Raw genomic sequence first — 12,075 nt, 5'->3', positions numbered from 1 at the left:
ATATATTACAGCAGAGATAATGATGGTTTAAATGAGGATTAGAAGTATTTAAGTTATATCAAAATTAAGTCAAACTTTAACATAACAGACCTCCATGTACAAACTACTGTAAATATATCAACCACTGGGCTCCAGTAATCCCTTTGCTCCTATGAAGGAGGTGCAGGACAGATGTGCAAGGCAAAATGACACAAGGAAAACCTCTCGCTCTCCCATTTCTCCTGCCCAGTAGGGCAACTAAGTAAAAAAAAAGAGAGTGGGCCAGTGTCACATTTATGGATGGATCATGGACCTCTTTGCAGCAATAATCTTAAAATACAGTTCTGCAAAAGTATATAAGGTAATGTGTTAGTATAGAATTGCAAGTATTATTTCATGATACAGTTAAAATACTAGAGGCCATCTAAAAAACATCTTAGGTGGACCTCAAGTCCTGAAAGAAAAATGAGACGGAAGCCAATCAAATGTATTCAGACTACTCCCAAAGCACAATCAACCTCACCCTAACTGACCTTCACACTGACTTGCGAGTCTATCAAGTAGAATAAATGGCAATTATCCCCAATTCTTATTCCCTCTGCCACTGCTCCAAGATCCTCTAGGGGGGCAGCCCCACAGTTTGGGTCTAAAGCCTCATGGGAAGCTATTACCAAAAAAAGTGGCTGTTTGGGGTGAAGCACTTAGTACTGGACCTCAAATCTGTGCATTGCCGTGTGAGCTGCTAATATTGCTCCAGTGCACTGATGGAAATAGACAATCTCTTACACAATAAACACTGGGATTGAGGAACACAGGAGAGATCAATTTCACCTCGCCATTAATTCAGGCTTTTCATACATTCCTCTCAGTCTCCTAAGAAAAATATCCAGAGAGTGCTAGCCAAAACACATTCTGTTTTTATATCCCTTTTACGTTTCCTGCTCAGTAAGAGAACGTGGGATCATCAGACACCTAGATTGTCTGTGCACCCTTAAGGTAAACACACTTTGTTTGAACAGTTCACAGGAAATCTCCCAAAAAGCATCTGACCTGGATGTCTGCATTATGCAGGTTTCCAAAGCTGCCCTGACATTTCTACTTTCTCTTTAGCCGGCCAGAAATCTTAGCCAAACAATCCTTCAATCCACAGAGGGGAAAAGCAATGTTTAAACATGACTTGCAACCAATCTTTCTTGATGCAGCGATCGGAAAATTCCATCTGTAAATGTAACATATGTGACTGTGAAAATTGATGCTGGCGCAGAGAGATAGATTCGGGAGGCAGGGTACGAGAAATATTCATGGGGTCTTCCAGCGGGTGCAATGGCTGTGACATCACCAGACTGGCATGGAATCAGACAGGATTTCTAGAACAAACTTAAAAATTATTGAGAAATGTACAAGAATGTTTAAATGGCAGTGGCCATGGTATTTTAAGACATTTTGGCTGCTAAGGGCCATTCAAAGAAACTCTATATCCATTCATATTCTTAATGACAGTTGGCACGAGAGAGCCGTCCGACAATTGGCAAGCAAGCTGATTGTGCCATTTAGAAAGGGCAAAATGATTTCAAATGGACTGCAAACGACTCTGCATGGCAAGTACTGTCCTATTGAGCCGCATCATCAAAAAGCAACTCTTCCTGTCAGCAATTTATTGATGCTGCTAAATAAATCATAGGGTAATCACCTTAAAAATATAATGCCAGTGGGCCCCAAATGCCTCCTTCCCATTTATTAAAACAGCCACACAAGAAATAGGCATAAAGGAAATCTGTACAGACAAGCCCTTTTATTTCCCAGAACTGTACCATTTGCAGTGATGTTGGACATAAATATGAGGATATAATTTACTGTGTAAACTCATTTTCCCTTCCTGCGATCTTTCAACAAACAGTTTGTTTGCTGACCTGTAAAGAAAATCGTTCTGTTTGGAAAAATCAGATTAGAAATATAAACAGTCTTCCATTCCCTACTGCTCTGTGCAAAGTTCCATGTGTGGGCCCCTAATGGCTAAACTATAACCGGTGATAAGGGGGAAATAAAAAGACAAAATGATGCAAGTACAAGTCAATAGGTTGAGAAAGAGACAAAGAAGGGGCTGGAGAAAGTCCTTTCTAGTTCCCTCAGATATTAATACAAGCTATTCACCCACCTACAAGTTTAACATGGCACTACATTCTTAAACTATCAAATGGGACCCACAAGGCGGGTCACAATAAATCCAAAGGGTGGGCTTAGAAGAATTCTGCACTGAAATCCATTTTTCAAAAGAGCAAACAGATTTGTTTAAATTCAATTTTGAAATCTGACATGGGGCTAGACATATTTTCAGTTTCTCAGCTGCCCCCAGTCATGTGACTTGTGCTCTGATAAATTTTAGTCACTCTTTACTGCTGTACTGCAAGTTAGAGTGATATCATCCCCTCCCTTTCCTCCCCAGCAGCCTAACAACAAAACAATGGGAAGGTAACCATATAACAGCTGGTAGATCTAAAAACAACAATCAATAGTAAAAGTCCCACTGAGACTGATTCAGTTACATTAAGTAGGAGAAATAACAGCCTGCCAGAAAGTAGTTTCGTTCTAAAGTGCAGGCACAAGTCACATGACTGGGGCAGCTGGGAAACTGACAATATGTCTAGCCCCATGTCAGATTTCAAAATTGAATATAAAAAAATCTGTTTGCTCTTTTGAGAATTGGAGTGGCACTATTAACTGATGCATTTTGAAAAACATGTTTTTCCATGACAGTATCCCTTTAAACAAACTTTGATATTCATTAGGTCAGCCACCTTACCCAGCTCTAGCAATGTCTAACTGGATGCACCAGTAAAACCCAAGGCTTGGCGTTGAGTGATTATGAGTGTAATTGTAACGTAAAAAAGAAAACTTTCTTGGTTGGTTGAAACCAATACAATAAATTAAGTCAACAAGAAGAAATGTAGGGTTTCGGAAGTATATGAATGTACTCGATGGGTCATTAGTAAATTTTGCCATTAACATAGTTCTACATATGGCCATGTTCCTGCAATTTACTGTATTTGGATGGTGGGAAATATACGACTTATTTCTAATTCCCCATTCACTGCTCCATAGGAAATCATTTATTTCAGCAGGAAACGTTTAAGACACAACGGAGAGTCCCAGATGCTCTGCATGATTTGTGTCAGGGGAATATAATGTGCTTCTCTCTACAGAAAAAAAAAAAGATTTATCTAGAGAGATGTTTGCTCTGCCCTCCTGAATACAGGTTATGGGTTGTTCATCGCCTTCCTGGGACTTCCATCTATAAGAAATTAATTCTGTTGCTTCTGGCCCCGTAAGGGAGTTGAGATGCTGGGAGTTGTAATCCATTAACAGCTGGAGTGAAACCGGCTTGTGGTTCCCAATGAAGCATATCTGCCTATGAAAGTTAATCAGCAGGACAGTATGAAAAGGCTCTTCTCTACAGATTCATGATTCATGTACATCACGTTCACTTGCTAGAGCTCTGTCACAGATGACCACCAGAATTTTCATGAAATATGGATGACTGGGGGTGCTGGGAACTGTAGTTAAGAAATAGATGCATGATGTCCATTATGTCACCCCACTTCAGATGGACAACCATCTCTTGCTGCTTTTTTTTATCTTATTGACCATCACCAATAGTCAAGATTTCCACTAGACTCTGACTCAGAACAAATGCTTTGTTTTTGCTGTTAGCCTATTATCTGTTAAGCTGTCCACAGACGCAAAGATTCGATCGTACGAATCAACGTACAATCGAACTTCCCCATCTCCCAACCTGCCACTAACCATTCCGATCAAATAAAGTACAAAAGAACAGATCAGCCGATGTTCTGCCCCTGACAACAATCGTACAAAAGTTATGTCCGACCAAAGCCAGTCTCCCACTGAAAATCGTACGATCGGCAATACACGCAGAGATATTATCGGCAGCCGACAGAAATCTCTTAACCTGTCCGATCAACCAAGCGACCGATCTCTGCCGGACGAAAAATGTCGGGACTCTCCACACACGGTCCGAAAATCGTACGAATCCTCGATTCGTACGATCAGATCTTTGCATCTATGGCCAGCTTTACACAGGATCACTCATCCACAGGGAGGTGTCTCCCAAAGGAGAAGTTTCTAGTGTAGCCCCTTTGTTACCAATTAACAGCCACTTTGGGTGGTCAGAAAGTGATCAGCTACAGCTGTCTCTGCAGAGCTTTGTATTCATCTCAGCCAGAAGCCTTGGCTCTTACCTGCACCCAATACGCCGTACAATCTAAAGATACACACACACTAATTTGACTGCAAGCCAATGAACCTGCCAGCATGTAAACGGAATGCCACCTCTCTTGTTCTCTATAACCTAAAAGGAACACATTTCTGGTTTAAAAAAAATGAAAATTTGCCTGTGAAGGAAACCAGGGGCAATGCATTTCCGGGTCCATTTTTTTTCCAGAATTAGACAATACAAACACGTGACTTGGGCCAAAAAGGCATAAAAAGTAAAAGCAAATCAAAGCAAAAAAAGCGCAGACGATGATCTCATGGTGATTTTTTTATTTGTTTTTTTTTTATAACTGCCCTAAAAATCATAGGTAAGCTAATGTTTATTTGCAGGTCTAGTGAATATTTCATCGCCTAGGGAGCATGAGGGATTTAATGGTAATGTCATTGGATGGCGTCAGCGTCTTGTCCTGTAAAGGGGCAGTATATCCCATTCTTCAACATGGGTGGAGTAAATAGGACTTGCGTTGAATAGTTTTTAATGTTTTTATATTTTAATTAAGAAAAAGCGATGTTCTTTTGTTGAGCTGAACAGGGCAAACAGGGAGACAAACTATTTAAGGTTTGGTACTGGCAAGGTAGATATATTACCAGTGTACAACTTTCTAAATTTGTTGTGACTGTTTTGTTATTGTGCAGGGGAAATGCAATGGCAATCTATGTTCAGCACAAGCGATATACAGTGAACTCATGATGCCCCTTAAAAAAAACCCTGAATTATGGTTGTGCTGAAAAAGAGCAACAAAACAAATGATGCAACAGTGCTGCAAACCCAAGTGGCTTCTCATTTGGTCAGTGCTTGGAAGTATTGACATGACCTTCCACCACTAAGACTGGAAACACTGATGCATCACACGACATCCTGGAACCCACAGTAATCACAGATAGAATCACGGCTGAGACTTTACATCCAGTATTTACAAACAATCCCTATCAGTGTAACGAGAGGACTGGTGCCAAGTTCTGATGATGATGTATTACAAAATAAAGTGCCGGCATTAAGGCTTGTGTTCCATGCACAGTATAATTCATGGCTCATCTTGATTTTACTGTAAGTTGTTTCTCTGCCGTGCCAAGGACAAATAGGGTGTGAAGGCACAGGCACCTCGGAACATCAGAGTATGGTTGGCATTTTAGTTGGTGTACTGAATTGCTGCCCTGAGGCAACTATGTGGTTTCTATGAGTTATGAAATGTAAATATCTACAGCAGGCATCCTCCTACAAAGATCCACTGGTGCTGGGAAATGTACCCAGTGAAGCATTTTATGTCTCCGTTGCTTCATTTCATAGCTGTGTTTCAGCCATTTCTCAGTATCTGGCATGTGCGGAGAGTGCATCTGTCTGGGAGACTCGGCGCATTCATTCCATGAGTCTTGCTACCCATATACAGAGAGACAGGACTGTGTGATTGCAGCTGTTTTGCTATGGATGGTGTCACAAACCGGAGAGAGGAGCCAGTCACTACACTGCCTGCAGCCTGGGGAGATACAATATGGATGGAATGCATTGTTGCAAATTCCTTTTCAATCTAAATAAAGGGCCCAATGGATCCCAGTGGCTTGAAATCGCTTACCTACCCCCCCCCCTTATATTGTATAGCACTATGTCCCTATGCACCACACAAGCAATTGGCTCCTTTCAAGCTCATTGAGTCTTCAATATTCACCTGTCTAATGCACAATTAAACAAATGGCCCTTGCATATATATACATAAATATACGGATAGTGTGCTACCTAGTTCATTGTCTCTAAATCTTACGGTCAAAACTACTGTACCAAATCTTAAGGGCAAAGCCCTTAACTGCTTTTACTACATTTAGCGATGGGAACCTTCTATTAAATGCCCCAGCCATTGAGAACAAATACAGAAATGTGACAACATCGGACTGCTTGGTCCAACAATGCTGACCCACATGAGCTTACAACTGGTTGCTCTGATATCAAAGTGTTTCTTGGTCGATGGCTGCAAGGGTGGATATAATGGGGAGGATATTATTTCAGCCACATCCATCTACCATCATCAATTGGATGTCATGTAGCTAAGGATGCTGGGAGCTGTAGTACCAAGCAGCTGCCATCCAGAATCTACATTACCTTAAGCACTATTCTCTTAAGAAAAGATACTGAACATATCTATTGTTTGCAACTATTTATATATATATATATATATATATATATATATATATATATATATATATATATATATATATATATATATATATATATATATATACCCCCCAAGCTGGCCAAGGCAGTACAACTGGAAGCCAGCATCAATGGGTGGGAAAGGGTGGTGCTCCAAAGGTATTTTAAGGAGCCAGATCTTCCCTGGTGCTCCGTACACTTTTTGTATGGAATCATCTTTTTATCCAGGACCTAGCCCGCAAAAATGTAAGTCTAAAAGACAAGACACCCCCCACATTTCACTCTGTTCCGTTCCTTGCATAGTAAATAACGTGGCTATAACAGTGCCATGTGAGAGGGCGAGGCTATTCACTCTCCCTTCAGTACTGCTGAATTCCATCTTCACATTCTCACAGCCTCAGTTTATTTCTGAGCACCCAAAAGACAGGAGTTTTCCCTTTCGGTAGCTCTCTGCTCCATTAGGCAAATGTAAAAGGCTGGCATTAGAATGCATTTCAGAGGCACAATGGCCTCTAACACCCAGAACAATACCAGCGATGGGCTAATGTTGTGACACAGTCTGCTCCAACCCCAGAGAAACGTCACACTTGCAAACACAAAAGAGGAAAACAGGCAGGCTGCAGATTTAGAGACTAGAAGAGAGGGCAACACAGAAGTCCTCTTAAACATCTTGTTTAATGATAGTTATATATTTTGAGTGTATTTACGTCAGGCAAGCCCAACCAGCTGGAGTTGTAGAACAGCAACAGATGCAGTATTTCAGATTGGACATCCTTGAATGACATATTTTCTCTCTTACTTTGGGGCCCGGCCAGAATATATCTCCAGGGTTCCCACAAATCTAATTCTGGACATGTATGGACAAAGCATGTTTACCATGATGCACATACTCTACAATTAGAACACGGGGAGAACCTTCAAACGTTTAGCAAAAACCAAGATAAAAGAGAGGTTTGTTACCTGAGTAGCAACGACCCCCATGGAATCCCTGAGTGCACAGCTCCTACCCCTTCTAACATTCCCTCGAAGCTCGACTCAGTCTAGGCAAATCAATCGTCACACCTCAAGTTCCCAAGCCTGCACCCCGTGTAACAAGCCCTCTCTTCATGTGCCTACCGGCAAATTTTGGGGGGCTCAGCAGAACAGCTGTTGCATGCAGATGAGAATTAAAGAAATTTCATTGAGCCCCCCCAAAATTAATTTAACCTGCCGTAGGATTGGTATAATGTGGGCTCTACAGCAGCAATGTTTTTTGTTATTTTTAATAGGGCTGTCTGGTTGTGATTGAACTACACCTCTTGACATTCTCCTACAGTCCTTGGCATATCTGCAGGTAGAGGAATTTTTGCCACAGGCTCTGCTTTAGCTAAATAGATTCCTTCCTCAAGTCCATTATTCCCTAGTTATTCCTTGCATCCAACCTACAAGTCAATTTAGCTAGAATTACACTCCCCTTCAAACAGATGCCTCCTTGCTCCTTCCTGAATCCAGTTTTCCCTACTCACCACAGGGTCCTCACTACCTCCTGTGTGCACGTTACTTTTCCTTCGCTACCCTCAAGAACAACATCATAATCAATTTATATAGCTCCATAAATGAACTGATTAGTGCCTCTCACTGAATGCTTTTTGATCAAGGGAAAAGCTCCTGAGAATGTATCTGCTCAGTTTGATGCAAATTCACTACTGTGACTCCTTGTGATCTAGATCACGACTCTGGATGTGTCCAGAAAAAGGCCTCTCCCCAAATCCCTAGCACCCGCGGAGAAGCTGACACTGTCACACTGTATAAATCCCAAGGCAGAAGGTGCTGTAGCCGATTCTACGAGAAGTAAGTCAGACGAAAGAGAGGAGAACAATGCAGGGTCAGATAAGGATAACAAGGGAAAAAGATGTGAGATTGTAGTTAGCAAAATTAAAGCAGCAGGGGTGAAATCGCAATGGAAATGGAGCAGCAAGGGAGTAAGGCGTTGGGTAGAGGTACTGTATGAGCTCCACAGCAAATGAGAAGTGTTGAACTGATTGCTGTCAGGAAAAAATAGTTTTTTTAGACAAAAAGACAGCACGTCGAGAGCGAGGGAGGGAGGCCGACGATGATTAGTGAACGGCTGAAAGCAGACAATGTACAGAATAGTAATCCAGGGAAAGAGGGGAGCCAAAGAAAACACAACATAAAAGGGAATACAGATGTGCCGGGAAGAGCCACAGAGAATTACTAGGGAAGAGCCAAAAGCTTAAAGAATGACAAGGAGAAGGAGGGAAAATGTTGGGGTAGGAAGAAGAATGAATCGAGCAGAGATGTCTCAGAAGGTCTCTAGCCATTATTGAACTTCAACTCCCATCGTCCTCTTCCCAATGATAATTCTCTAGACCAGTGGTTCATAAACAATGCAACCCTTCAGCTTCGGTAGCAGATGCCTATTGTGGAGGGAAGCATTTTAGAACTGATGGAACAAAGTGGATGGGATTTAAGGCAAGTGATAGCAAAAAAAAAAAAAAACAAAGGCGGGCAGCATTATGGGCAGCAGAGAAGATAGCAGACAAGACAGAGACGAGGGCAGCACTGATGGACAGGTTCCCATTGCTGCAGCTCAGCAGAAAGTCTCTGGAAAGGAGGCTCAAGAGGCACCTAAGTGTCTCTGATCACACTCAGAAGGCTAGACACAGGCACAGCCCAAATATCACTTCATCCTCCCTGCAACTCCCACCTTTCAGACCTGTCCTGTCCATCCCTATCACCCCGTACTTCAAGCACCATCAGCACCGCAATGCAGCTCCATCCCTTTGGCACTGGCATGTGAATGGAGAGGGAGGACTTGTGCAATGGGAGACAGCAGCTTAGCAACCCAGGCAGGTACCCTGTGAGATGTAGCCAGGCATAGGGAGCCCAGCAGCAACAGTAGTAGTATACATCTGGAGAACACAGCCTCACCACAATGCCCATCTGTTCCAAGGAACACATACAATCCGACCATACAGCAGGCAATGGAAACAAAAAAGATACAAATGTCAATTGGCCCTTTTTGATTTAATTAGTCCAATTGCTGGAAAAGCAAAGTCATCAGCACCTAATCTCTCTAGGGATTAGGATTAACCCCGATTTGCATTTGGTTACATTATATTCAGACTGGGGGAACAGCTACTAAAATGCTTGGGTTTTAGACAAAAAAAACACTGTTGGTTTGTACATCCCCATCTGTTACCATTCAGCCTGGATCCCTAAACTAGCCAACGTGTAGTTAATATTATCTGCTACACTCCGTGTGCCATTAACCCCTTCAGCAGGGCCTGCAACCTGAAATCCTCTGGCACAGAGAGAGAGAGAGAGAGAGAGAGAGAGAGAGAGAGAGAGAGAGAGAGAGAGAGAGAGTGTGTGTGTATGTATTATACAGTATATGTGTGCGTGAGGAGTATATATATATATATATAGCAGGCTGTAATTTCTGAGACTATCATCACAATGTCTGACAGGGATGGAGTTAACAAAGTGAGGGTCACTGGCAATACAGAAAGACTGACCCCCTATATCAGAGTTGAAAATACAACTTTAATCAGGAATGCCCAATCTGCTGTTGTCCAACTACAACTACCCAAATCTCCTTTGTGCCTGCTTTTCTCTCTCTCTCTATATATTTATATTACATAATGACATGATAAAATACCTTTTGGGCTCCTCCTCTGCCAAATTCTGATGCCTGAATTGGATGATCTGCCTGAACTGCACCTTCCCAAACTCACCTGCCTTGTTGCTTCTAACAGGTGTCCCCTATAGAAACACATCTATCCCCCCTGTCACAGCCCCAGATCTGCAACAGAACATTCTTAGTAATGGGTTTACATTTCACACATTGAGTTACAAAGCTTTTTTTTTCCCCAGAGAGCTTGCAATCTAATACAATCTAATACAATTGGGGAGGGTTATACCAATCCATAGTGACTTGCTGGGGGTTTCATCTGAATGACACAAGAAGAAAGACTATAATAAACCCCATTCCTATATTTGGGGGGTTAGGAATCCCCACGTGTCTCTTGTGGGCCCCCCAGTATCTCTTACCTTCCACAGCTCCAACTTGGCCCCCCACTGAGCACAGGAGCAGAAGCAGCACATTTAGTTCCATGGCAGAAGGCAAACACAGTATTCACAGGCTCCCCGAGTACGAGACGGGAATAAAATGAAGGATAAAAGGGGGAAGGAAATCCAGTTGCAATTGGTCAGGGTGTCCCAGAGAGAAAGCGCAGCATTAGCTCCTTATTTGGCACGTATCTCCCATGTCCCGCTGCTGCTGCCGGGCAGGGTTAAGGTCCTCAGGAGGCAGAGAGCGGAGGCAGACATGTCAGTGAGCGGAGTACATGTCCATAGGCGCAGGGTTATCCCAATCTCACAGTAGTAACGCGCTCACTGGAGGCGCAAAGGCTGAAATGCTGGGGGGTGTCAAGTTCTCATTCCTCCATCTCACTATACTCCCCTCTTCCAAACTCACGCGCTGCCCCCCCTCCCATCCAGTCTCAGGTGCACACGCCCCTCACACCTCCCAGCCAATCAAAGAACACAAGGACTACGCACCCCCCAGCCAATCAATAGGAGCCGCTCCTCCCTCCGCTATTGTTGAAAGAAAATTACTTACATTGACCTGAAGGAAAGAAACTCTCCCGGCAGCGCAGGTTTGAGCGGCACTGCCATCTACGGGCGGCTATTGGATACTGCACCCGAACTCACAACGAGTAAGAATGGAGCAGAATTGCTGGCAGGTTTGTTAAAGGAGACATAGAGGATACATGAAAAAACCCTAATTTTGTAGGCAATTATAAGTTATATGGTGTTGCTTTTACATAGTATTAATATTATATGTAAAAATAGCCCCTTTATTAGAGCTCCCTTTAAATGTTCTCTGGTCCCTGTCTGTGTTTTAAATGAGGGGTGGGCGTGTCCTAACAGTCCCTGCCAGAAGTACAGTATGAGGGGGACAGCCAATCACAGCCCTGCAGTCACACAAGCAAAGACAGGCTTCAGTTCCCTATCAGGTCCTGCTAACTGCTGATTGGTTCCTGTCCTACAGTGCAGTGAGCTGAGTGCCGCCAGCTCCCCTGCACAGCCAGGGAATTCAGGGAACAGGAAGTGGAAGAGAAGGGAGGGATTATTAGGATTTTTGCAGATATTCAATAAATCAGCCTGAAACACTGCTTTTTTAAGCAGGTTGTGCTTAAAAAAGCAGTGTTTCAGGCTGATTTATTGAATATCTGCAAAAATCCTAATAATCCCTCCCTTCTCTTCCACTTCCTGTTCCCTGAATTCCCTGGCTGTGCAGGGGAGCTGGCGGCACTCAGCTCACTGCACTGTAGGACAGGAACCTACTGTATCTAAATGAGTATAACGCTCTGGTACGTTTTATTTTTTACACAAAATGTCTCCTTTAAATAAATGAGACATATTTTAGATATCGAAGGAATGTGCTTTGAAAAGTTATGTTTCTGGTTACTTTATTGAATATTTCTGCAAAAACCCTATTAGCCCCACCCATGTGTTCCACTTCCTGCTGCCTCCTTTCCCAGGCTCTGCCAGCAGCATTCAGCACTGTAGGACAGGAACCAATCAGCAGATAGGCTGACCTGATGCTTGTGTGACTGCAGGGCTGTGATTGGCTGTCCCCCTCCTACTGTGCTTCTGAC

General features: G+C 42.9%; 1 protein-coding gene across 2 annotated transcripts in view; it reads right to left on the bottom strand.

The window, feature by feature from the left end:
- LOC108717147 (ephrin type-B receptor 1-B-like) overlaps positions 1-10,937 on the bottom strand; it is a 186,407-nt gene extending 175,470 nt beyond the window's left edge. For both annotated transcript variants that reach the window (XR_005961394.1, XM_018263965.2), the window contains exon 1: positions 10,463-10,937. Coding sequence is in view for 1 of the 2 variants with exons in the window: in XM_018263965.2 (XP_018119454.1) it covers positions 10,463-10,526 (64 nt within the window). In the remaining variant the exon portion in view is untranslated. The remainder of the gene's footprint in view (positions 1-10,462) is intronic.
- Positions 10,938-12,075: the final 1,138 nt, after the last annotated feature.

Source organism: Xenopus laevis, chromosome 5L (genome assembly GCF_017654675.1).
Source record: "Xenopus laevis strain J_2021 chromosome 5L, Xenopus_laevis_v10.1, whole genome shotgun sequence".
Classification (NCBI taxonomy): Eukaryota; Metazoa; Chordata; class Amphibia; order Anura; family Pipidae; genus Xenopus; species Xenopus laevis.
The sequence above is the reverse complement of the archived record's forward strand: the minus strand, read 5'-3'. Positions and strand labels throughout refer to the sequence as shown.